This window comes from Archocentrus centrarchus, chromosome 5 (assembly GCF_007364275.1).
Source record: "Archocentrus centrarchus isolate MPI-CPG fArcCen1 chromosome 5, fArcCen1, whole genome shotgun sequence".
Lineage (NCBI taxonomy): Eukaryota > Metazoa > Chordata > Actinopteri > Cichliformes > Cichlidae > Archocentrus > Archocentrus centrarchus.
Genome location: NC_044350.1, coordinates 17,469,107 through 17,495,780, shown reverse-complemented (window position 1 = coordinate 17,495,780; position 26,674 = coordinate 17,469,107). Strand labels below are relative to the sequence as shown.

The 26,674-nt window shown below is 40.5% G+C and overlaps 1 protein-coding gene across 1 annotated transcript in view; it reads left to right on the top strand.

Moving 5' to 3' along the window:
• Positions 1–4,217: 4,217 nt before the first annotated feature.
• Positions 4,218–26,674, top strand: part of col7a1 (collagen, type VII, alpha 1) — a 60,831-nt gene continuing 38,374 nt past the window's right edge. Inside the window, exons 1-40 of the mRNA XM_030729181.1 lie at positions 4,218–4,506; positions 11,091–11,163; positions 11,288–11,468; positions 11,568–11,724; positions 11,832–11,925; positions 12,036–12,194; positions 12,293–12,450; positions 13,751–13,880; positions 13,974–14,093; positions 15,011–15,166; positions 15,360–15,479; positions 15,594–15,743; positions 17,608–17,724; positions 18,113–18,259; positions 18,405–18,530; positions 18,657–18,803; positions 19,050–19,172; positions 19,357–19,623; positions 19,735–19,878; positions 20,004–20,141; positions 20,282–20,428; positions 20,693–20,824; positions 20,943–21,092; positions 21,190–21,326; positions 21,404–21,530; positions 21,626–21,769; positions 22,321–22,487; positions 22,769–22,801; positions 23,007–23,033; positions 23,119–23,163; positions 23,544–23,663; positions 23,743–23,814; positions 23,925–23,960; positions 24,043–24,096; positions 24,197–24,274; positions 24,661–24,774; positions 26,126–26,152; positions 26,243–26,296; positions 26,398–26,469; positions 26,547–26,606. Coding sequence (XP_030585041.1) covers positions 11,100–11,163; positions 11,288–11,468; positions 11,568–11,724; positions 11,832–11,925; positions 12,036–12,194; positions 12,293–12,450; positions 13,751–13,880; positions 13,974–14,093; positions 15,011–15,166; positions 15,360–15,479; positions 15,594–15,743; positions 17,608–17,724; positions 18,113–18,259; positions 18,405–18,530; positions 18,657–18,803; positions 19,050–19,172; positions 19,357–19,623; positions 19,735–19,878; positions 20,004–20,141; positions 20,282–20,428; positions 20,693–20,824; positions 20,943–21,092; positions 21,190–21,326; positions 21,404–21,530; positions 21,626–21,769; positions 22,321–22,487; positions 22,769–22,801; positions 23,007–23,033; positions 23,119–23,163; positions 23,544–23,663; positions 23,743–23,814; positions 23,925–23,960; positions 24,043–24,096; positions 24,197–24,274; positions 24,661–24,774; positions 26,126–26,152; positions 26,243–26,296; positions 26,398–26,469; positions 26,547–26,606 — 4,494 coding nt within the window. The 5' untranslated portion in view covers positions 4,218–4,506; positions 11,091–11,099. The remainder of the gene's footprint in view (positions 4,507–11,090; positions 11,164–11,287; positions 11,469–11,567; positions 11,725–11,831; positions 11,926–12,035; positions 12,195–12,292; positions 12,451–13,750; positions 13,881–13,973; positions 14,094–15,010; positions 15,167–15,359; positions 15,480–15,593; positions 15,744–17,607; positions 17,725–18,112; positions 18,260–18,404; positions 18,531–18,656; positions 18,804–19,049; positions 19,173–19,356; positions 19,624–19,734; positions 19,879–20,003; positions 20,142–20,281; positions 20,429–20,692; positions 20,825–20,942; positions 21,093–21,189; positions 21,327–21,403; positions 21,531–21,625; positions 21,770–22,320; positions 22,488–22,768; positions 22,802–23,006; positions 23,034–23,118; positions 23,164–23,543; positions 23,664–23,742; positions 23,815–23,924; positions 23,961–24,042; positions 24,097–24,196; positions 24,275–24,660; positions 24,775–26,125; positions 26,153–26,242; positions 26,297–26,397; positions 26,470–26,546; positions 26,607–26,674) is intronic.

The following is a 26,674-nucleotide window of genomic DNA, read 5'->3' as shown; positions in this document are numbered from 1 at the left end:
TAATCTTTAAAACAACAAGAACCCTAAAAAGGTCTAAAATATTGCACTGTATGGGGTAACTGACTCAGAATATGACAGCTACCGAGAGGGTCCTTTATTAAAGAACCCAGTGGCAGCCCATTCCTCCACAAACCATGTTCACACTTGCTGATAGCAGGTTGCTAGAAGAGGTTCATTTTTTAAGCTTTAATCCCTGCCCCCTTGATCTAGTTTTAATCATATGTGGCTCATTATGTCCTATTACATCTCCAGGCTGAACACTGCCGTGAGAAATGATTTCTAACTGTTTGTATGGCAAAGCTCTTATGACATCCTTTCACTGACATGTTCCCCTGGAAGCACATCTATTAAATAACACTGAGTAGATGTTTTTCTTGAACTATTTTGAGGTTTTACTAAGCATGTCAGATGTTTCCCAGCAAAATCCAGTGTCACATATCCGCAAATAAATTTTTGCAGTTGTAGTAAATATCTTTGAAAGGATCAATGACTGTCCACCGTTCCTGGCTACAGGACAGAATGATCCAAAAAGCTGGGGACAGGGTAACGCCCTTGCTCACTTCTGCCTTGGCCAGAGGAATTCAGCACGTTTTGGGAATTCAAGCCATATGAGCTGTTTACTGTTGTAGCTTGCTTATGATTAAAATGGAAGGATACACATGAGACTAAATGAGCGGGGTGATGTGTAAAGTACAAACTTAGGCAATTTGAACCACAAGTCATCTTGTCTCTATTGTCCCTAACCAGTAGAGGTTAAAAAAGCAGTGTCAGGAGAACATACATTCTGTGCTGGAATGTGTTTTTATTAGTGCAGCATGGTTATGGTTTCAGTTTTGCTGGCTGGGTCAAAAGATCCAGAGCTGCACAACACATCTGCCTAGCACAGATTTCTGTCTGCCTTCCTGCCTGAATGTTTACAACAGAGTCTGTCTTTGGCTCTCTCTTGAAGTTCAAAAGAAACTGAGCTTTAATTCAGTGGAAAACGTCCCCTTTGAACAGAAGGAAGAGTGCATAAAAATCTAATCTGGAGCATTAATCAAAATTACAATGCAAATAGCACAGTAATGAATAGAAATTATTTAATGTAAGATAATATATGGCATACAACACTTCACTTTAAGAGTAGCAGTGTAATTTACCTGAAAACAGTGCATATAGTTAGAATGATCCTGTAAGGATTGGTGCGGCTCAGATGTGCAGTTGTTGGTATGGCAACAACAAACAGCACACTAGGAAACATTAACAATGGGAAGCTGCCCTGCAAAGAATGTCAAGCAGTCTAATTTGGTGTTGATGTGAATTACAGACACTCAGTGTGGTTGGTGGGGCGATGACTTTTGGCAAGAAGTAACAGAACCAGGGAGTGTCTGTCAGCGCACTGTAGAAGAGCAACAGTACATATATTATGAAGAAAACTCCTTCATTACCATAAATCTATTTCTTTGATCAAATTGGTAGGTTCTTGCTTCCATTTTAAATTGTTTAAAATGGCTTTAACTACAGTGTGAATTACCATTACAACAGAAACTATGGATATGTATTTGAAAAAGCAGTGCAAAGCTTCAGCTGCTACCAAAGATGCTTACACCTAATCTGTAACTGCCCATGAAAACACATTCAAAATAATACATTATTGACAAATAATGCTAAAAACAGCAGCTGGATAAGTACGCTTTTAAAAGCTCAAATGATAATTAGGCCTCTTGTGGTCTGCATCTGCACTGAGGCTAAATAGGAATGTTGATCCAATGTCTCAGTGCATACTGATGAGCAAACACTCTACAATTCCAACTCATACTTTTTGCTTGTATTATGGAGTCAAATGCAAATGACAAAGGTAGAATCCTGTCAAAACAGAGGGTTTTACCTCCTTATACTGATCATAATTAGTACTAACATACTATCCTCCATCCAGCTGCAGGAGAGGGCCTAAATGGAGGCAGAGTTGTGTATTAAGAAGGTCACATTAAAGCCCAAATCCTGTTTTGCTCAAATTTAGAAACTAGTTTGCTTTTAACAATTTCTACCAGTGACGTGCAGTCAGGGGAGGCAGGTGAGGCACGGCCTCACCTGTCATCGTGGAAATATAAAATTAAAAAATAAATTAAATGGTTATATTCATTCAGTGATTTGTATTTTAAAGTTCTTTTCCATTTAACTACACCATTTTTAGATTAGTTTTTTCAAAATCGCTGAATTTTCGCATTTGCCGGTCAAATACTAAGAGACGAACGGTGAGGCACCAGCCCGGCGAGCCGCACCACGGATTGCGCAATCCGTGGTGCGGCTCAGTATAGTCATTGCCAATGACTACTAACTGTGCTGGCATGCTATGCAGTGAGACCGGATTACTTTCCCTTTGCTTGTGGCTATTAAAATGTTCTAACACTTTTACTATATGAACTAAATTTCTATATTTTAGCTGGTGTATATAATGCACAGTTTTTTTTTTTGTTTTTTTCATTAACAACTGTATGTGTGTGTAATGCATTCTTGTGTTGAGCGATCATGAAACTGCTGCGAAGAGACACTAGGTGAGGCACGCAGTTCTCGTGCCTCATGGTAGGGTGCGCTGGTGATCCCAGGGACTCTACGACTCCTCGGCGGCAAGCTACCATAAACAGTTAGCAAGGCCAGTTAGTTTTTCCTGTTGCTTGGCCTTATGTTCAACATTGAAGATTACATAACTCAACTGAAAGAATTTTCTAAACTGGACTTTCAATCGAAGCAGAAGATAATAATTAAAGGAAGACCAACACCGGAGCTAAAAGGTTTGCTTCAGACTATGTTAATGTTAAACAAAACAACTGTTGCCAATCAAATGGTGAATAAGCTATATGTTTGTAAATCTGATGTGATGACGTCAGTGCCTCACCAGTCACGACCCTCACCGCACGTCACTGATTACTGCTATCTTCATGGAACATTCTACTCTTCATTACGGCACTTGTTAGGGGGAGGGATATATTAGTGGTGTGGATGGTCGGGTGTGTGTGTGTGTGTGTGTGTGTGTGTGCGTGTGTGTGTGTGTGTGTGTGTGTGTGTGTGTGCCACCTGGCACCAGGATGCACTATGGGAACAAGGCAAGCAGGCAGAGGCAGTGTGATGCTTTGGGCAATGTTCTGCTGGGAAACCTTGGGTCCTGACATCCATGTGGATGTTACTTTTACACATAACACCCTTTCATGGAAACATTATTTCCTGATGGCTGTGGCCTCTTTCAGCAGGATAATCCATCCTGCCACAAAGCAAAAATGGTTCAGGAATGATTTGAGGAGCACAGCAACGAGTTTGAGGTGTTGACTTGGCCCCCAAATTCCCCAGATCTCAGTCGAACCGAGCATCTGTGCTGGACAAACAAGTCTGATCCATGTACCCCACCTCGCAACTTACAGGATTTAAAGGCTCTGTTGCTAACATCTTGGCGTCAGATATCACAGCACCCCTTCAGTGGTCTAGTGGAGTCCACGCCTCGATGGGTCAAGGTTGTTTTGGCAGCAAAAGGGGGACCAACACAATATTAGGCAGGTGATCATAATGTTGTTCTTGATCAGTGTATGTGAACAAGTTAGGTGAGGGTTTCCCTATCCAAATGACCACTACCACAAGTAAATGTTTAGGTGTATTTTTGGAGCCTTCTGAGAGACTATTCAGCATTTCATTTTAAGTCTTTTGTTTTCATAATTCATTGCAGACATAAAATTCTTGCAATAAAGTTACAACTGCCTGGGTGAAAAGCCTCCTTACAAATGAGCATCATTAGTACCAAAATCAGTCCAGGTATAGAAAGGTTATTTATTTATGTATTTATTACTACAGCTGACACGCCTTTATAATGAGTACTTTCAATGTGAAGTCTGTCATCACAAACATTTTTCAGTAAAACAAAAGTCAAATAATAATAATAATAATAATAATAATAATATGAGTTAGTATATTTATTATAATTTATTTATTTTTACTTTTTGTGATGTTACAGTGCACATTATTTATTTAATGTCAATCTCCTGCAGAATACTAGAAGTAAAATCATGTGACCCCAAAAGTTTTCCAGGTAGAAGTAACGAGATTACCGGACAAAAGTAAACACGATTACATGGGCTGATTTTCAGTCAGCAGCAGGGAGGGACGAGAGGCAAAGAGAATGAGGTTAAAAAAAAAGGCAGCAGAAAGGGAGAGCTTAGGACTCCCCTTCAGGCACCCGAGCAAGTCTGGACTGTTCTGCTCCTGCTTTCGTTCAGCCCACGCTAAACAGCGCAGCCTCGGGAGCCAGAAATAGCGTTCACATCTGACAGTCCCCTGGGGGGATGCAGCAACAGGAGTTCGGTTTTTGAGATACACTGGATTGCCTTGTACCTTTTGAAGCTGCGACGCTGCACGCCGGCATTGTGAATCTCCTCTGCGTGGCCAAACACTGTACAGAGAACTAGGGCTGGTGGATATGCCACAGGTGGAAAGGTGGGGAGCGGCAGGCTGCAGTCGGGCGCGAGGAGCAGAGATCCACAGGTAAGATAAGTGAAAAATGGGTTCTGTGGGAGCCCCTGTGTCTAGGTGCAGCTCATGCACAGTTTGCATGCTGCATTTATACACTGAATCGCAGTCTATATTTTAATGTTATGCATGTGTGCATTGTATTAACCTATTCTCCATAGCTTGTAGTCTGGTAAGCGGCAGCTGTACAAATAACTGTAGCCAGTACACCGCTCCTCCATTGCTTTCCCATCAGAAAAAGACTCCGCTTGGCACAGGAACGTCCAGAACATCCATCACCTCATTTTCACCTTTTCTTAGTTACATTTGTATTGAAGTGCTCTGCGTTCCTGTATGCTGTGACGATCAGAATCTGGCAGAAGAGTCTTTTGGACAATACATCGTAAGCAAGGAAAGAGCCTGTCACCTTGCTGTTGCACAAACTACCTCCGTTAGTTGAACCAGACGTTCAAAACATGTTGACCTCAGCTGAACTTTGTTTAGTGAGAGAGTATTATTACACCATGATGCTGCAAAAGAATCTCACTCCTACGCTTCCTCCTCAGCCTTTGTGCATTGATTGGTTCCAATTGTCTGTTCTACTTCTGAGGACATCCATGTCTTTGCTGTGGTTTGGCTCAGACAACAGCAAAAGAAAAAAAAAACAATCCTGTATCTAGATTTAAAAAAGAAGAAGAAGAAGAAAAAACTGAAAATATTCAGCAGGATTGATTAGAGTCTTCTTCACTGCCTCATCTACACCCTCCCACTTTCTCCCTCTCTCTCCGTTTAATTTGCTGCATTGCCGCAGCCATGCTTGGTTAACTTTTTGGCGTGCCACTGTGGTAGTGGATGTCTCTGGACTGATCCCAAGTGTGTCATCCATGGAGGCCTGCTGCTGCTGGTTACTGTGTGTGTGTTTAATGCATTCATTGTCTAACATTTTCTATTGAGGTTTTAGGAAAGTTACTTTAAGAGCGATGCTTTAAACTATTTTATGAACAATGGCCCATTTTGGATTATTACTTGCGCTTAAGTGTTTATGTTGGACTAAACCAACCATAAGCCACAAGAATTTGACTCGTCCCATTTCATTTATGCACTTGAATGAGAAGGATAACCCTTTGTTGAATGTTGTCATTTCCCAGATGCAGTCAGTCGGACTTTTGATAATAGCAATACAAAGCCTGTGAAATACTTAAATACGAGGATAAGACTGGAGCTTATTTTTGAAACTTGTTACAACAAGGGGTCATGGATGATATTCAAACGTTGCTGCAGCAATGCTTTTGTTTAGTTTGGGTAAAGAAACCATTATTGTTGGAAGTGGGAGATGTTATATGTGACTTTAGAGGTCAAAAGTATCTGGATTAGCTCTCCCTCTTACTTTGCTCTGACCTCAGAGCGGCTCTTTTTTTTGCCAAGGGCAGCTTTTGGGTACACAAGTACGCAAGATCCTGATGTGTGAGCATTTTTGCTGGAGACTTTAAGTGATTTACTGTGACATTTCCACCTCGTTTGATCCTTCCCTCCCCTTGTCCACTTGTGCTACTCTCTGTCCCCTGGACTTATGTTATGCTGGCTCTTACACAATCCAGCACTCTGTCACAGTGCAGTGGCCTGTGGCCCGCCGCCCCCCCTGGGAGAATGGCATCTCTACTAAATCACAAATCTGTCACCCTGTCTGGGCATAGCTTTTAGAAAGCATAGTCCTGTCCCTGTACAAACTGCCACCAGAAGCTTTAGGACGAGTACCGAACACTTTTCATCCCTCAACTTTTCCCTCTTCTGTCAGTGCTTTTGTGCACACAGTTTTTTTCCTATTAAAAACCAACTTTTGGAAGAAGAAGCAGTTTGTGGCTAAGTCTTTGACCTTTTAACCCTCTTGATTGTTTTAATTACCAAGTGGCTAGTTATAGGTGTGGTCATGCCCATGAGCCACTTCATAATTTAAACATTCCAGGTGTGGAAGTCAGGTTAGACTTGATGAACATCTATCAAGTAATTAAAAAAAAAAAAAAACATTCAGGAGTAGGTTACCCCACAACTGACTTGTAAACTAGCAGTAATTACTTGGAAGTATTTCCACCAGGATTTCATGTAAACAGATTTGTTCCTGAAAACAGAATCAGGCATTGTTTATAATTGTTCTAACATTTAGTGCAACTTTTAGTCATAAACTGGTGTATTTATTGACATCTTAAATCACTAATTCCTTGGAGTTATAATGTGGTAAGTGAGTCACAATACTCCAGAAAAGGGTGGAGATACAGACTGTGGTCTCAACACCTGGCTCAAATAACGGGCAATAAATAGGACTAATATAGGTTAACTACAGGGAAAAAAAAATAATATGAAAGGTAGGCAAAGTTGGTTTTTCAGGAGTTATTGGTACATAATTTAAATTTGTAGGTGTAAAAATCTCAAAATAGTTGCTTTGAATTTTGAAAAGGGAAAGGGGGATTTCATTTGGAACATATTAAGTTTTATGTTTGTGGTGTGTGGTGTGTTTGGGACAAAAACCCTTAAACTCTTTCTTAAGGAACAAAAATTTATCAGTAATTATGAGCTTCTGGCCTCAGGATGTGTCTGAACATTAGAAAGGCAATAATGGCAACAAAATCTGGTGTCCCTTTATGGTTACATTGAAGTTTAAATTCTTTTTTTTTTCTTAGTACTGATTTTGCTGCACTTCTATGAAACCAGATTAGTATAGGATGTTTGAAAGTAGTCGAGCATTATTTTTGAAAAACACATCCTGATGTCTTTATGGTAGATAATTACATCAGAGTTGTGTCAGCAGGGGCTAAGTTGGGATTTGTGGTTTCAGAGTTGTCATGGGTAACCATGTGTATGTTCACGTCTGCAATAGTGAAATGCAAAATTTTCTACATAACCTGCAAAAGCCTACACTGAAATCAGAAATGGGTTATAGATGTTAAAGAATAGCCTTAAAGTTGATGCACTCATTTTCAGACTTTGCATAAAGTGGCCATCTGATGATAATAAAAGTCTTCCTGTAGTGTATTGTTCTATGCATCAGTGAGGAAATATTGGAATTATACCAGCTGACTTAATGTAACAACTTATCTCAGGTAGGGCTACATAAATATATAATATAATATATTTATGTTGCTTAAACAACTGTCAGACTAGTTCACATTCATTTGTCAATCAACGTGCAAAAGCAACCCTCAGAGTGCAGTGTGTATTAAAGGTGGACGTAGCCACCATGGTGTCACCTATTGGTTTTGGACTCTCCAGTTTGAAGTTATATAGCACATTTAAAACAGGGGTTTACCCAAAGGGCTTTGCAAGAAAGGTGGACCTATTAATATTACAAAACAACATGATTTAAAAACTGAAAAGCAAAGCAAAAATTAAAGCCTCAAATTTAGTGATTTGGCTGCCGCCCTGTTCATTTTTTTAACAGCCAGAAGTGACTATATTTGGATGAACAATGTATCGGTCAAAGCAGCCACACCCCTAATTTTAAGCCACTCATTAAGGGGAAAATTATGCATAGACCTCTGTTGTACTAGGTTATCAACATGGCTTGTAATGCAGTTTATTTGGGCTTTTTAACACAACTGTCTCTGTTGATTTAGTGGCTTTTGGAGCCAGTAGAGGAACTGTTGTTTTTGGTATTTTTCACTTTTGAAGGTTACAGCTTGCTTCAGACAGATCAAGGTTAAGACTTAGCTAAACTTTCAACTATTAGAAGCTAGTTGTAGTTCATAATTTATCATCTAACCCCAGCTAGAATGCTAATGAATGTATTCTTTAAAAAGTTATTCCCTTTAAAAGGCAACAGATTCTGGTATGATATGGGTTAAAAATAAATATGTAACTCTGATACTGAAAGTATTGCAACAGTTAAAGGCCTTTAATGCAATTTTCTGTCTATTGTGAATGTTATCAAGTCTGTCAGCATGTGTCTTTCATGTGGGTTCGCTCCGACAGAAGCTCTCTGATAGTTAATCTGGTTTTGGTCAGTGTTGCAACAAAATGCCAAGCGATGAAAGTATCCAAATGCCAGATGATGTTAATGTTATTTACATTCATTTACAGACTCAGAAAATCTCTTCACTCTGTTGTTGCTCCTGTCCCCAACATATACATTTGGTTTGATTTCTTCATTATATTTTATGTTTACTTTAGCTACCATAGCCCTACAGAGTAGATCTGACGCTTCTATCTTTGGCTCCACATCTGTCAGCTATTTTCAGTAACTTCTATGCCGGGCCTTACTGCATCGCAGATGAATCAAAGGTTTTGATGAAAAGAAATACTCCACATCCAGAGTGAATTTCTTCACCATGTTTGCTTGTGAGCAAAACATAGTGACAGTGAGACACAGTGTAGACAACAGGGTTCAAAGATGGCCTGCAAAAAAAAAAAAAAAAATCAAAGGTCTGTTGGATTGTCTGTAAGGATCTCAAAAGGAGATCATGATATTTTAAGGAAATTTGCAATAATGATAATATATACAAAACAAAAAAATACCAAATAACATGTTAACAGTGATTGGAGATTACAGGCAGCAGCATTTATTTATAGTGCAAACAAAATGAAGAGCATTTTACATCCTTCTTTTCCAATGAGCTACTTTCATTGATGACAGACTACCTAATTCAAAATGTGAATCTACTGAAACAATGTAGCAGCAGCAGCAGCTGTAGCATTATAGTGCAATAGTTGTAACACAGCATGAGTCATAAGGAAGCACAGAAGTAGCCTAGGTAGTGTTTTCCCAGGAAATCTTTAGTAAAAGTATAAAATAACTGCCTAATAACTAAATAACTGAAGTAACTTAACTTTGTATCTCTTCAGGAGCTGCGCAGTAATGTCATGTAATAAAACTGAGAAATATTTTCCCGGGGAAGTTGTATCTTGGGTCGAATTTTTTAACCAGCTGTTTAAATCCCTCCTTTGCCATTTGCTTTTCCTGTCATATGGAGTCTAAGTGCTCGAGTGATGCTCAGTTGAGTCATTTCTTTACACTTCAGTTGCATCTCACTAGCTGCTAATATGTCCTCCTCGTATGCCTTCATAGCCTGGTTGTACTCAACAGTGTGTTTTTGTCTAGTGGTGAAACAAGATTATTGTTTCCACCTTTAGTGGGAACAGTTTTCTTGCATATTTTCTAAAGTACTGTGCTTTAATGGAGATTGTTGAAGTAGCTCCTGTTTTACTTCATCATCATCATCATCATCATCATCATCAGAAGCTGACACATGGCTCTTGCTGTCAGACATGCCTGTGCTTTTCTTGTTGTTGTGCACACTAGTAAACACATTTTATATTATGTCAAAATTTGTACCAGCATTACTGCAGATGATGTGACATGGTGCAGCCCTAGCCTCAGTGTTTAAAAAGTGAAGTCAAGTACCTTAAACCTGCATTCTTTCTAAAGGCCAGCAGGGTGCAACTTATTTGGTTGCAAAATATGTCTGATTGTGTATGACAAAATGATTCAAATTTTCACTTGATTCATGAACTCAGACACTTTCCTGATGAGTTTTTGGTTTCAATCACAAGCTCCAAGTTTTATGTGATGCAGTATGATGAGTAAGATGCGTGATGTGGTTGCCCTGTGATTGAATACTGTATGATTATACAGTCTCTTCAGTATCTCAGTCAGATCCACCCTTGACTCATGACATCTGGCTTCAGCATGGTACTCTCCAAACAAATTGGGTGAATTTGCCATGTCTACATTTATCTTTTATGTACAGGCTCTGGACAGGTAGCCATTTATCTTTCAGCCAACTTAATATTTGTCTTGCTTTGACTGTTTTGACTACATAGGGGATGTCTCTGGTAGGAACGCAATACTGATACCATGGCTTTGAGTATCTGCCAATACCAACAGGGGCATCCCCGCTGCCATACAGCACCAGTCTGTCACAGGGCTAACACAGAGAGACAGGCAACCATTCATGCTCTCATCCACACCTATGGCCAATTTAGAATCACCATTTAACCTAACCCCTCATCTTTGGATTGTGGGAAGGAGTCGGAGTACCCGGAGAGAACATACAAACTCCACACATAAATGCCCCAGCCAGATGGTGGATTTGAACCCAGGACCTTCTTGCTGTGGCAACAGTGCTAGCCACTGCACCACCATGCTGCCTGTGTGGTCCTTGTTTTCAGCAGTATATTAAACTGAGTAACAGGGTGAAAGCTTTTTGGTGCAGTGAAAAACCTGGACTGGGGACAGACTGGTATAATAAGAGACCTGACGTGGCTGTCTTACAGGAAAACATGTTCAAAGTAATGAGGCTGGCAAGATATAAAACACGTTATGTGGGTCAGAACAGGTATAGGCAAGAACAATGACTAGAATCCTAAGAAAACACAGACAAATTACTGGTTTGAACTACCCACAAACTATGCTGAGGAACAAATGACTAATGAAATGCAGCTGAACAAGGAAATGGCAATCAGCAGCAGCAGGATTTTTAATTGTGGATGACTGCTATTACTAGATACTGAACGACAGAAATAAATAGGATATTAAAATATCTATATAAAATTTGTACTTTGTTCAAACTGTTTTGCTGTAAGCTTCTGGAGATAACAATGCTAGGTTTGTCTGTCCTTTGTGTGTCCAGGCTGTGAAGATGTGGAACTGGGTTTTCACTGTAACTGTCCTGCTGTGCTCCCTGACACAGGCTGAAGCTCAGGGTAAATTCCCTTTTTTTTTTTTTTTTTTTGAATTAGCTTCGCTATCCCACCACTATCGCATCCACCCTGGCAGACATGATGTTTTGTGTTTCTGTTTATATTTCTTGTTCTTTGTGTCCTTCAGGCAGGTGTGATAATGTACAAGCTGCAGATATTGTTTTCCTGGTTGATGGATCCTCCAGTATTGGCCGACCAAACTTCCTACAGGTGAAGGGCTTTATGGCTGGAATTATAAAGCCATTCGCCAGCTCTGTCAGCAAGTCGGGGATTCGGTTTGGGGCCGTACAGTACAGTGACACCTCAAGGTGACTGACAGTTGTTAAAAAAAAAAAAAAAAACACCATCGTGTAATAATACACAGCAGGCGCAGAATTGTACATTAATGCACATTTTTCCATCATCAGGGTTGAGTTCACTTTCACTACCTACCTGAATGGCACTGAGCTTGTGAATGCTGTGCAGGATCTAAACTATAAAGGTGGAAACACGCGCACTGGTGCCGGTCTGAAGTTTGTCTCTGATAACTTCTTCAACTCTGCATCAAGTCGAGATGTCCCAAAGGTCTGAGGAGTAGCTATTCCACTATGTTTCATTGATGTATAATTCCATATTTAGCATGCCGCTTCCCGTGTTGCTAATTCTATCTATGGATCCCCCTTAACTTTCAGATCACTATCCTGATCACAGATGGGAAGTCGCAGGACAACGTGCAGGAGCCAGCACAGAAGCTGCGCAGTCAAGGAGTGCATGTTTTTGCAGTTGGTGTGTATTTTATCTGCAGTCTCTCCTAACTTACTTTGAATAATTAGGAATTATATTCGGCCTACATGTGAAATACTTTATTTTCTTTGAAAACTTTTTGTCTTTGTTAGGCATAAAGAGTGCAGACAGGAATGAACTGGCTCAGATCTCCTCCCAGCCCAGCAGTGATTTTACCTCCTTTGTTGGGGAATTCAAGCTGCTGAACACGCTGCTTCCTCTTGTAAACTCTCGAGTTTGTTCAAAAGCAGGAGGAGTTTATGCTAGTGATGGTATGCTACCGCGACTTAACCTTAGAGTTAAAAAAATTACAGTCACAATTATTGTAAAAACTATATGTGATTTTGATCTGCATCTCCTCTCTTCACAGAAGCGTTTGCTAGTCCATCCAACCTTCAGTTCATAAGCCAGACGTCTGACTCTCTCAGGTTCCGCTGGAGTCCTGCAGGGGGCCCTGTGAGTGGCTATGTGATCCAGTATGTGCCACTCACTGGCTTGGGTCAACCAGTCATAGCAGAACTACGACAGGTGAGTCCATGGGAGTGGCCAAATATTTAAATTTCCTCAGGAAGGTTCCTAACTGAGTGAAGTGACCCAGAAGTATATGCGTGGCAGCTATAATAAGAGCTAGGTGAATGCTACAAAAAGTAAGAAAAGCTGCTTCAGTGCTCCCTTTATTATCTTCTTTAGCATAGGATACACTGTATCATCATTTACAAATTCATAGTGACGCACTATTCGACCATTCACAAAAAATGATCAACATAATTGACAAGTAGAGCAGATCTTGTAAATCTTGCATGTGAAGTGTATTTTCCTTTTAATGCCATAACCTGCTGATGTGTTTTAAAATTTCTAAAACAGGCTGTTAAAGCCACAGCTTAAGTATGAACTGCTGTATTAAAATCTGCTTCTTATTGAGGTGTTGCCTCTCTAAATCAAGATTATAAGGTATATTAACTATATTCAAAGTGTGTTTAAGATTCGCTATAAATCAGTTTGCATTAGTTACTGTATATCCAGTGTTGTATTGGCGGCCTTTTGGAATATCATAAATTTTTAGTTCAGGTTAGCTGGGATAAGCTTCAGCCCCCCACCTCTGGAACTGAATTGGATAAGTAATAGATGGATGGATGGAATTTTACTCTGGTTACAAAAAGCTTTATTGAAATTGAAGAAAAGAGTTGTATTGGATCATGTCTCTATCAGGAAAAAAATAAGAGAATATGTCATTTTATAAGATATAGCATGTTCCTTTTTTAAAAAAATAAAGTGTTACTATTCACGATCTGCATGGGGTGAACTAAGATGAACATTTTGTGGTCCATCTTTGAACTTTGTAGTTTTAATGTAACTGTCACCCACCGTTATGTCATTAAGGAGTCTTCTCTTTTCCTAAGTCTTTATAAATCCTCCTTCACACTTTTCTTTCACCTCATGACGCTTTCCTTTGAGGTAAAGTGATCTTTGGTACACCTCAGATGTTGAAAGATTTTGTGTTGAGACATGGAGACTGAGCAGCAGCACATTTATATGACCTACACTGAAACAGTTAATTGCAGTTTTATGAACCAGAGTCAGCCCTGCTTTGCTCAGGAAGCATGTGCATTCAGGCTGAGTATAAACTTGTCTAATGGGTGGATCTTCTTCAAATAGACACTGTAAAGATTAAAGTGTGGCATGAAATTCCCTTCTGTGTACTCTGGCATGATAGTGATGATAGAAGAATGCCAAAGCACAGCCATTTCTTTTTTTTGCAATGCAAAAGTTTCAAAAACTTGTTTTAGAAATAGTAGTATACAAAGATGACCCCTGTCTCTCTGTGCAGGAGAGTGTTTCTGCCAATCAGAGGACCTACACTGCACGAGACTTAAGGTCGGGAACAGACTACTTGGTGACTGTCATCTCCCAGTACCCCAACAGTGTGGGAGACTCTGTTTCTGCCAAGCAACGGACCAGTGAGTAAAAAGTGAAAGACTCAACAAAGAGACTAAAAAAACACTAATGCAGTCCCTCTCATGCATACCTGTACACCATGACTCCTTACACAGGGTCATTGCCAGGTGTCTCCAGTCTACGCTTGATCCAGGCAGGCTTCTTTTCTCTCACTCTGGGCTGGAGTCAACCTTCATTTCCTGTCCAGGGCTACAGAATCACCTACGGACCACGAGGTCAGGCACACACGGATTTTTTCTGTTTTCTGTCTGTTTTGGTAACATTTACTTGACTTCTGGAGTATAAACTAAAGTTTTGTTATCTTATTATGTCAGAGTTGCCTTGCCATAATGTTAACCTTAGCAGAAATATGAAAAAGAAGGAAAAGCGGTTAACACTTGTCAATAACAGTTAACTCTTCGTGGCACTCTGGAACCGCGCCAAGAATGTGTAACAGTATGGATCAGTGTGATAAACATTAGCTTCTAACAAGTAATTTCCCCAAGGCACTGGCTGTCAGTTAGGATGTTTATAACCTAATCATTACCTAAAATATCAAATACATTTTATCATCACAGTTCATGAAACTAGGCAGACTGAGAAACGTGTACTTCTGTCATGGATTGTGAGTCATTTTGTCCTCACATTTATAGTGCCAGGGTGTGTCAAGAGGTCTGGGTGGGTGCTCAGGCTGTGATTCAATAGAGAAAAGTGGCCCCTGAGGGCTCATAGAAGCAGTTTCTCTAACCGCGCGCTGCGCCAGTATCGGTTCTTCACTAGAGGAATCTCATACTAAGCTCCTCATCTGATTAGTTGCACTGCCACGTGAATGAGTGTATTTTAGTGAGCGTGCTCTGCAATGTGAGGTGCGGTGTTCCTACCTGTTCAGTGTGCACCTATTGACATTTATAATTCCATGAAACCAGCCATATGTAGACACCTACATTTTGTGCAGGTACACAAATTGCACACAGCCTCTCCCAACACGCTCAAGACTTATGAAGCACAGGCGAGGCCGTAAAGGCAAAAACACTGTGACCGAATGCTTGAACATACTGTGCAGTTTAATTTGTGATTGCTCTTAGGGTATTAGTTCATTAATTGGACTTCTGTGTATCTGTTTGTCCTATCTGTTGTTTGGCTGTAAGAGTAGGTCAGCCAGCAGCTCAGCTGTTGGAGCGGTCACTGTCTGCAGACTCCACTTCTGTCACCTTGGATTCACTTCAGCCCAACACAGAGTACGTCATCAGCCTCTACCCCTTGTTGCCACGAAACACCGCATCCCCGTCCATCCTCAATGCCCGCACATGTGAGTTCATCCTCTAGCCTGTTATTAACACCTTTTCTACTGTTGTATAATGTCACCATATTCAGTAGGTACAATATAATACAGGTGATTATAGTACTTGATAAAATGCATATATAGTGATACTGTCCCCTTGTGGTGACTTTCCATATATTAACATTGTCTTCATGTGCATCTGTTTATGTTTTTGTGTCAGTGAGCCTTGAGGGAGTGCAGCAGCTATCAGTGGAGACAGAGTCGGAGGGCAGTGTTCGTGTGCAATGGAGAAGCGTCAGCGGTGCCAGGGTCTACCGTCTGGTCTGGGGACCATTTACAGGTGACAGGACACATCAAGCAACATGTCTTTTTTCTTCCCTGATTTTTTTTTTTTTTTCTTTTTTCATATGTCATCGTATTATTGTCTGCGTTTTTTTGTTTTTTGTTCACTTAGGTCGTGATGTAGAGACTGTGGAGGTCGGTGGTGATGTTGACTTCTACACTTTGTCTGGGGTGCAGCCAGATACTGAGTACATTGTCACTATAATCCCACTGTATGAGGGCAACACCGAGGGCCCTGCGGCAACAGCCAGATTCAAGATAGGTAGGTGTGCTTTCAGTGGTTCACAACAACACCAAACTCTCCTCTCTGTGAGTTTTCCTCTGTTCTCATCTCCTCTAAACCTCTGTTACCATGTCCACTAAAATCAGTGACTCACAGTTAGTTGGCACAATTATATACTTTCCAGTTTCTCTAACAACTAATTGTCATAAAGAATGCTCTTTGAAATTGTTCTTTCCATCTGTTGTGTCCTGCCAAGTATAGAGGCTTGGTTTATCACTTTTTTTTAAAAAAGTCTGTACATGTTACTGTTTAGGTCTTAGCTTTGGTTTGGGGAACATTTCTAGTACACCTACGCACTTGTTATACACACGCACCATCTGCCTCTCGTGAGCAGTTCCCATGTGGTGTCTCTACAGTTGGACCAGTGTTATTTGAATGAAGGTTGAGTCACTGCGGAAACAATGCACTGAGCAGAGAACTGATGGGAATAGAGGGCTGGAAAGTTTTTTGTGGCTCAGTTCTACAATCAGGGAGCTGAGATGTCTATGATACATACTGTACATACTGCACACCACAGGAACTTAAACTGTGTGTCTAAATGTTTGAAGAGTTAAAACTCTTTGTTGTGTATGCATTTCCAGTTGCTATTCATTACAAAAAAATACTTAAATTTTTGGTTATAATATTGTAATATGGAGTAAAATATTTACTTTATTGCCATATGAACTAACAACTGACATGAAATAATAATATTGTTTTACAAGATTCCAAAACAATGACGATATGCTTTGACATGAATATGTACATTGTACATGTGTAAGCTCAAATATTGCAACTGGCTGTTGTACAAATGAATTGTGGGTTTAAGAGTGGCATGCATGCTCATGTTCACTTTTGCTCTGCAGCCACTCTGATTCAGTCGTGCCAAACAGAACATGCATAATTTTCTCTACACATATCAGCCTCTCACATCTATGTAGAGGAATTTTGGCCCTGAGGTTTGTGGGTATTTGTTTATGCACAGCTCCGTTAAGGTCCCGCCACAGCATTTGAGTCAGGTTGAAGTCTGGACTTTGACTGGGCCATTGCCACACCTTGATTATTGTCATTTTCAGCCATTCTCTTGAAGAATTGATGATGTTTTTGTCCTGTTGCATGGCCAAATTTCATTCAAGCTTCAACTGTTAGACAGATTGCCTCACATTTGACTCTAGAATACTTTGGTATTCATGGTTGACTCAATGACTGCAAGGTGCCCAGGTCCTTTTATTTACAAAATAAGTCTAAAATGGTCCCTTTGTATGAGGCGTCCCTTGTTTTTCCGGCTATTTCTCTGAGCAGTGCACTCTGACCTTGGTGTGAATTTGTTAGGATGTTCTAGTATGATTGTGACATTGTGTTAACACACATGAACGCTTCAGAAAAGGAAACTTCTTTTATAGCGGTGCTCACACTTGCTGATGATCAGTTAATCAAGTAAGATTGTCAGCACCTGGATGCTACTTACCCTCTTAACTCTTATAATAATTATAAGGGCCTTGGTTTCCCTCAGGAGTATATCAGCTTTGAGGAAGGCAATTTTCATGTTCACTGAAATTGTTAAATCGGTGAAAGAGAAGCAAAAATGATGAAGTACTTTATAAAGTGCCAAGGTTAAAAAAAACAGTTTTCTATAAGTGGAGTCCGTGTACTAATTCTCCAAGCAGAACAGAATTTGTACTATAGTAAATGTACCTTGAAAGTGGGTTTGTCACCCACCATTTCCACTGAAATTGGTTTAGGATGGAAAGTCTGCAGCCATCGTGAACAGAAGAAGCCTTTAAAGAAACCAATAAACCTTTCAATGTACATACAGACATTTCAGTATCCTTATGGCATATTACATAATGTGTTTTTCCCTTAGAGCGCCAGGAGCAGCAGGTCCTCAGAGCAGTTATCACAAGTCCCTCCTCCATCCGCCTCACCTGGAGTCTCATTCAGTCCTCTCAAGGGTATCGCCTGGAGTGGAGGGAAGGGGAAGGTTAGATATGCACATGACATGAATGCTTAGATGCTCGCTTTTGTCCTCAAAGCATACCAACACACTTTAAGGGGGAAAAGATGTGATTATGATCACAAGAAGGTATTTTGATGTGTAACATTTGCTTAGAAAAGCAAAATCAGTCTTAAAAGTGTTATTCGATTAGGTTGGCTGTTTTATGTTATTAATGTTGTTGTTAATCCAACCTTTGTGTTCAGTACAGTAACAGAACAAAGTGTAAAATTAAGTTTATCATGATGATCAGATTTTTTTTATTGTATTTTATCCCAACTCCACTTTTAAGTTGAAAGGACTAGAAAGCATGTAATACATTGATATTATATATAAAGTAAGAGGAAAACCCACTGATCCCTGATCTGCCCTTCAGGAGGTCCAGTCCGGAGCTCAACCTTTCCAAAAAGCACCAACAGCTACGTGCTAACAGGCCTTCAACCAAACACAGAATACATCATCACCTTGTACACCCTGTTTGAAGGTCGTGAGGAAGCTACACCCGTATCCACCACATCCAGAGGTCTGCCAGTGAAATCAACCCTAGATCGATTTTGGATTTATGGATCATAAACATACTGATGTTGGCTTTTCTGTATTTCTGAATATGTTTTTATGTATTTTAGAGTTTTGTTGTGCCCAAATCATTTTGTTGTCTGACTTTGCAGAGGAGCAGCCAGTGGGAAGGGTATCCAACCTGCGAGTAGTGGAATCTCTGGGCAGAACTGTCAGACTTGGCTGGACGGGCGTAGCCGGGGCCACAATGTACAGAATTACCATCTTGAACACCGAATGTACGCTGAACTTAGTCATTATTATTGTTATTATTATTATTATTATTATTAGTGATTTCTGTGGCAAAATAATGAATAAAAACATGATTGTGGGTAAACATTTCTCAATGATTCATGTCATGTCAGCGGGAGCAGAAGAAATCCGTCTCATTCCTGGAAACCAGACGACCTTTGACCTCAGAGATCTGATAGTGGGGGTGTCATATGGTGTCAGTGTCACAGCACTGGTGGGAGAAAATGAAGGAGACCCGGTTACAGTCAATATAAAACCAGGTGAGTTGAGGACGGACAGGGTGTGCTGCTGTGCTTGATGTTTGATTTTTCCATGACTTTCTTTTATCTGCCAGTTTCAGCACTTACAGACTGCATATTACTACATATTCACTTGTCTGTAGATGTCTTAATGTCTTTACTTTACCCCCTGTTTTTGTTCTCACAGTGCTTTAATACTCTCACTGTCTTGGAAATATTTAAACATTACTATTATATTTTATTAATCATTATTAATCCTCATTGCAGAACAAGTTGCAGGAAGAGTGACTAATCTAAGAGTAATAAATGCAAATAGTCGGAGAATTCGGATTGCCTGGACGGGTGTTAGTGAGGCAACAGGGTACAGGGTTACTTGGACACAAGGCAACAGTAAGTGTTACGCATTTGAATACATTTTAAAGGTGTATTATCTTGTATGCTGTGTTATTATTTAGTTCTCACCTTACGTGAACCTTTTAAAGAAATTTTAATATTGTATATTATAATTTTTTTTTGCTATTTTTAACTCTATTAATTTAGATTTTTTTTAAAAACTCTGTGTTCTTCCTTGCAGGTGCAGAACAATCCCGTCTTCTGGGAGCAGAGGCCACAGCCTTCACCATAGAAGGCCTGCAGCCAGATGAGGCACTAGTAATTGGCGTTGCACCTGTTGTCAATCAGCGCGTTGGAGAGGAGGTCACACTGTCTGCTCAGACTATTTCCCAAACTGGATCATTGTCTGGACTTCGCATCCTTGATGTGACGTCTCAGAGAATACGCATTGCATGGTCACCTTCCTCGAGGGCAACTGGTTATAGGATCACCTGGCGCCGTGATGATGGTGTGGAATTACTTGCATAAAATGCTCAACATTTACATACATCCACATGCATGTTGAATAAAAAATTGTGCTGTAAAAGTTAAGCGTAAAGCAAGATTCTGGTCGCTGCAGGAGTCGAAACAAGTCGTAACGTGGGTGCCAATGTCTCTACCTACACTATTGATGGACTGCAGCCAGAATCAGCTTACACTGTGCAAGTTTCTACGCTGACTGGATCTCGAGAAGGGATTTCTTCAGTTCTAAATGTCAAAACAGGTATCTCAGTGTATCAGTTGAATACACTTTTCTGCTGGTGTTCTGGGTATCTTTTTGAAGAAACTGGTGAATTACTTGGAGTATATTACAAGAAAACAATGCTTAATATTTTATTGTTCTTACAGAGCAACAAACAGGTCAGTCCGAGGTTGGGACTGTGACATCGCTGCAAGTCCAGGAGGCCCTTGGAGAGGTTGTCCGGGTCACTTGGGTTGGTGTGCAGGGAGCAACAGCTTATCGTGTGACTTGGAGGAGAACAGAAGGTGCTTTTTTTTTTTTTTTATCATCTGTCTCTTTTGAAACCCTTTACATTAATGAGAAATAAGTTGTTTTTCCTTGTGAATGATGTGTCATGGAAGCTCATTTCTCTTACATCACTCACTCTTACCGTGTTTTGCTGCAGGTGGTGAAGAGAGGAGTCAGCTGGTAGGTGGAGATGTGACAGCAGTGGATTTAGAACAGCTGGACCCCGGAGCTCAGTATGAGGTGCAGGTCATGGCTTTAGTCCAAAACAGAGAGGGAGCCCCTGTGTCCATCAGAATTACCACACGTGAGTCCTGACTTCCTGCATTCAGACATAATTGCAGGGAATGTGTTTTAGAGGTAATTCACAAATACTCAATGGAGTAAAACTGAACATACTGCATGTTCCATTGTAGTCCTTCCGTGATAAGCAGACTAATGTCAAGTCTTGCTGTAAAACCAATGCAGTCTGCAGTCACTAAGTAAAATCTTGAAAATCACAGAAACCCTTTAAACTATACAAAATCTGACAGATAAATTGGATAACTTATCTGCATTTGAATACACACAGCTGGTGATACCACACCTTCCTTACCTACCACAACTTTACGAGTGGCAGAGGTTACCCAGAATTCTGTGCGGCTAGGCTGGACTCCTCTACAAGGTGCCACGGGATATATTCTTCGCTGGAGAGAGAACAGAGGTAAGGCGTTTTGGTATACACGTTCACTTTTTTTTTTTTTTTTTTTTTTTTGGACTTCCACACACCTGCTCTGTTAACGTTATTCATTTCTTTTAATTTCATTGTTCACATTTCTCAGAAAGTGGTCGAGTCTTGTCCGCCACGTTGCCTGCTTCATCTAGTTCTTATGAGGTGTCTGGGCTGCGTTTGGGCCTTCAGTATAGATTTACCCTGCAGCCCACCTTTGCAAGTGGACTGGGAACAGAAAGCTCTGTAGATGGACACACTGGTAAGACAAACACATGCTTTTTCATATACTTACATAAAAGAGTAAGTATGTGAACACAAATGACTTTTCTAACCCTTGCACACTTGTCTGTTTACAGTGTGCGCAGGTGAGCGTTTGGATGTGGTGTTTCTGGTACCTGCGTCTACTGATCGGATTAATCTTGCAAGACCTTTACGCGAATTCCTCACAAATGTAGCAGAGTCACTCGGGACTATTGGACCCCTCAACACACAGGTACATTTGTCAAAATTAAATGTACAAGTCTTTTTTTTTTAGCATCTCTTTTCATTACCACTACTTGTCTGTTTCAGATGGGTGTTGTAGTATATGGTTTAAGACCCAAAATATGGTTCCTGCTCAATCGCCATGCCAGATCTGACACCCTTCTTCAAGAGGTTCAGTCCATACCCTTTGACGAAAACCCAGGGAGCAACATTGGTCAGCATTTTTATCTTTCTTCTCTGGCAGTCAGTGCATCTGAGCAGCTGCTTTTGTGTGATGACATTTGTGGCATTGCCTGTCTCCCTCTGCAGGTGAGGCGGTGACATTCACCAGACAGTATGTTCTGACCCCATCAGCTGGATGGAGGCCAAGGGTCCCTGGTGTTGTTGTCATCATTGCTGACAAAAGTTCAAATGATGACCTGAGCCTTGCAGCCAGCAGCCTCAAAGCTACAGGTTTTTATTACAGAAGCATTGACACAATGCTGTTATGAACAGAACGACATCTGGAGTTTGCTTTAACCTGGTTGGATGTTACCACCTGCCCCCTATGAAGTCAGCATATTTGACAGAATTGCAGCAGTTTTGTTGGGATATAACAGCCACAAAAATGTGTGCAAACTTAAAAAAAAGAATATCTGCAAGTAAATAAAAAATATTTTTGTTTATTTAGTTTAATATTTATGAATTACACTGCTGTGCAAAAGTCTTGAGCCACACATAATTTCTTTATATTTTGAAATGGGAAATAAGTGATTAATTTAAACATCTGCAAACAGACAAGTAAATACAGTTTATACGGCAAAAACAGAGTTTATTCAATTCTAATAAACCTGAAAGTCAATATTTGGTATGACCACCTTTTATTCCTCAAGACCCCGTGAGCTCTCTTTGTTGAGCATTCATGGACTTTCTTAGAGTAGTCTTTTGTTGCACAGTTGCCTCTTTTGTGCAGTCACACAAAAAAAAAAAGGCTCTTGATATTTGTGTGTCTGTATGTTGGCTAGGTGTGAAAGTGCTAGCTGTTGGTACAGACCAGGCAAACACGGCGGAGCTGTATCGGGCTGTGACAGACAGCAACACCAACCTCTTGTATACAGCTTATCCAGCGCAGTTGTACACGCTACAGTCGGGTCTGGCAGACTTACTCTGTGATGTTGCCAGGACACCAGGGGTGAGAAGAAACCTGAATTTATTTATTTGTTTACAATCTTGGGTTAGAATTAAGCTTGGTGTCATCTGGATTGACATTAATGTAAAAAATGAAAAACAAAACAACAACATTTTCCCATTATTGTGTTAATATGATGCCATAATTATGAGTTTGGTTATTTGTACTGGAACACCCACATCAGTGAATATTGGCAATTCATTTTAATGGAGATAATGTTCAACTGAAGTGAAAAAGTTTAGGGAAAAAAAAATCATCTCGGCCCTGTGTTTCTGTTTTTTTAGGGCACAGATGAGTGTACCATTCAGTGCCCTCGGGTGAGTTATTTTGTACTGTCATGCTGTATTTTTGAGTATTATAACCTGTTATCATAGATTGACTTCATTGGATACACTCATATCCAGCTCTGATGAAAAAAGGGTCAATTTTCTAACTGCTAAAAACAAGAGCTTTCTTCTGTTGCCATCCAATATGTAATTTCTAAATATATTGTTTTATTTATTTTGTTTATAATCCTTTTAGGGTGAGAAGGGAGAACGTGGAGAGAAGGTACAAGTGCTGAAGTTGCACTTTTTCCACCAGCGTTCTTGTTCTTCAGCTGCTAAGGTGCCGTTTCTTTTGTTTAACTCCACAGGGTGAGAGAGGCAGAGATGGTGCAGATGGACGCAAGGGCGAGCCTGTGAGTCATTTAATTATGCTGAATTTAATGATTCTGTGTGGCATCGCATGCATCAATGCAGTGTTACTGCAAATGAATATGGACATAACATAAGAGTCCAGTTGATGAGCATAGCATCAGTTCAGGAAGGCCACAAAGTCAGGCTCAGCCACAAATCCAGTAAATCAATATCGGCCCACATCAGTGCTGACACAGCTGATTGTGTCAATTTGCAACCCTGCACAGGACATGCTATTTAAGTTGCTTTCGCCTCCCTGTACTGTAGTTGCTATGCATCTGCAAATCACTTTGCAATCCATTGTCACCCCAGCTCCTCCTTTTCATGCTGACATTAACAGTCTCCTGTTTACTATACTGACTGACACGTATGTATGATTCAGGGTCGTGATGGTTTCCCTGGAAGGGATGGCGCCAGAGGCCCTGAAGGACGTCCAGGAACACCAGGCCAAAGTGTCCCAGTTGATCCTTCAGTGGTGGTAAAAGGAGAAAAGGGAGAGAGAGTAAGTAGCTGAAGTCATTCTAAATCACAAAAACCTGCCAAACAGGACCAAACTAACAAGCACTTTGCTTTCTGTTTAGGGTTTCCCTGGTATTGATGGAAATCCAGGGCTGCCAGGACGACCAGGTGCCTCTGGAAGTGCAGGTGTTCCAGTAAGTAGAAAGACTGGAATCCACAGACACACTGTTCATGTTTTTATTTTAGCATTGTCAATAAAATACTATACTAATACTAATAAAATAATTTTTTTTTAATTGTGCAGGGTTCACAGGGCTTACCTGGTGTCAGCGTAAACCCGGTAAGTATCCCTGGTCCCCGTGTCCCAGAGAGTTGGCAGCTGTCTGGGTTTGAACTGCTTTCTTTGTTTTCTGTTGTTTTAGGGTGAACCAGGAACACCAGGACCATCAGGGCCAAAAGGTGATAAAGGTGAAAGGGTGAGCTGAAACCTTTAATCATTTTTCAAACTAAGTTTGTTTGTGCCCATTTCAAAAAGAGAAAAAAATGGGATATTAATAATTCATGCTTATATTTCAGGGTGAACCAGGTTCTGTAACATCTGGAGGGGGGGGTCTTCCAGGCAGGAAAGGAGAACCGGGCATCCCAGGAATACCGGTAAGAAGCAAACTAGAAAATTAATCAGGGTTTTTTCACAATGGTGAGATAGCCACGGTGCCAAGGAACAGAAAATACTAACAACTGACATTCACAGCATTCTTGAACTTGTTTTAAATGGCCAGTGTAATCCTAAATGTGACAGTGGGCCACGAATAAAAAAAGAGGAGGTCCGCACACCAAAGAGCTCCTTGAAAAATTTTAATCCATCAACGTTTAAAACAGTGACGTTTCGGGCTGGAGTGCCCTTCTTCAGACTCCAGTGGGCCACGATGCCATCTGTAAATGCCTCCTGCTGAAGAGAGGTTAAGAGAGGTAGTTAAAGTGGTTTGTGTGGTTATCCTTCATTTGTATGTACTGAGCTGTGTTTTTGTTGCATGTCAAAGGGCACTCCAGGTCGGACAGGCAGCGACGGGGCCAAAGGAGCACATGGAGTTCCAGGGACGCCGGGCCAGGATGGTCGTCCAGGAATACCGGGAACACCAGGACTTTCGATCAAGGTTCACATCCAACACAGTTTCTCTTCTGCTAAGCAAAGAAATATATTTCTATAGATAAATTCTTTTAACATCAAATTTGTAAAATACACTTAATCATGCTTCACATCTTTTCCTAGCACATTCAAAACTTGAAATCAAAACACTGAAGCTGAACTACGGTCTTCTGTCCAGAAGCTTTGCTCTTCTACCTGCTTTCCTGACCTGTATTACAAGTGCAAGAGAACAGCAACAGTTTCAAATACAGTGAAAATTTGCTTGGTTATTATATACTGAAATAGTACATTTATGCTTTATTTATTTAAAAATACTATGCTGGTGTTGGTGCTGATGTGTATTGTGGTTACCTTTTGTGAGCACTGTTTGCTCACTCTGTGCTTTCCATTATTTACATTCCTACTGATAAATAATTGTTTGATTTTATAGAGACTTTAATGAATTCCTAATAATCACTGCTGAACACTGAAACTGTTATTGTCAGAGTCTCACACATGGTGGTAGCACTGAGCTCCCCACATATTTAATCGATGAAGCATCTGTTATCTGCTGTATATGTAAAAAGGATATAGGCAGTTTTTGTTTGATCTTGGGTTTTTGTCTAAATTTCATGGTTTCTATTTTTATTTTTTCCCCTGTATATTTAAGAACACTCAGCTCTTTCAGTGTTCAGTGTATCAAAAATCCAGTTTTGATATTCAGTAGGTGAGACCCAGATACTGCTTGATTTCTAGAACTCTGGAAGCCCACGTGAATTACACTGTTTATCATCGCATTTATTCTAATGGCTCCATGGTGTAGTAGTTAACCCATTTTCCTTACATGCAAAAGATTACCGGTTAGAGACAGGGATGAGATACAAATCCAGGATCAGGGGTCACAAGCTAGTGAATTCCGAGTGCCACTTCCAGGCTAGAATAAATGGGAGGGTTACATCTTGTGTAAAATCTGTGCCAAATCAAAGCTGCAGATCCATCCACTGTGGTGACTCCTTAGGAAATAAGGAAGAAGAATCATAGTCTTCATCCTCTTTCTCAGCAAACTAGAATTACAACAGTGTTCAAAACTTAAGTGATTTTATAAGAATGTTGTATTATTATCATATTGTTTTCTTCTGTCAGTCTGCCTTGATTTTAAGATAATAGAATACATGAAACACCAGCGAAGGCCCTTGTTTTGTTTTTTGCAGATCAACCTGTGAGTTTGTGTGGATACACATGACGCACGTCAGTCTCTTGGGAAACTTATTATAGAGTTTTTATTCCTACTAAGTGTTCTGAATCCTTGTTCTCGTTGTTCTTTTGGTTGTTTTCTCAATCTATCGTTCTCTCTCCTCCTCCACATTTTTTTTCTACAGGGAGATAAGGGAAGCCCAGGAGAGAGGGTGAGTCACACCATCACCAGCTTGTCCTTTCACTGCAAAGGACTACACGAGCATAATGATTTCTCACCTCTTATCTCTCTTTGCTGACAGGGACTTCCAGGAGTAGGCAGTGGGGTGGCTGTGAAAGGCGAGAAGGGCTCCCCTGTAAGAGCTGTCAATCGCAGACAATGTGCTGACACGCTGGTTGGCTTTTGCATGCAAGCGGGGAATATTTTGGATTTACTGATTGCTTTTTGTGTTATCAGGGTATTCCAGGACTTCAAGGACCTCGGGGTCTTCCAGGAACAACAGGACCAGACGGTAGACAAGGGGAGAAGGTAGTTGCCAGTCGAGTCAGTTTTACAGGCTGAGCAATGCAATGTGTTTATTTCACAGGCCTGTGGTTATTTTTCAGGGTGACAGTGGTGATGGGTTACCTGGACTTCCAGGCAAAAAGGGGGATCCTGGGGACAGGGTAGGTCAGACACATAGCTGATGGTACAGCAGAATGATGACATATTCCATTTTATGCAGTAAATATCA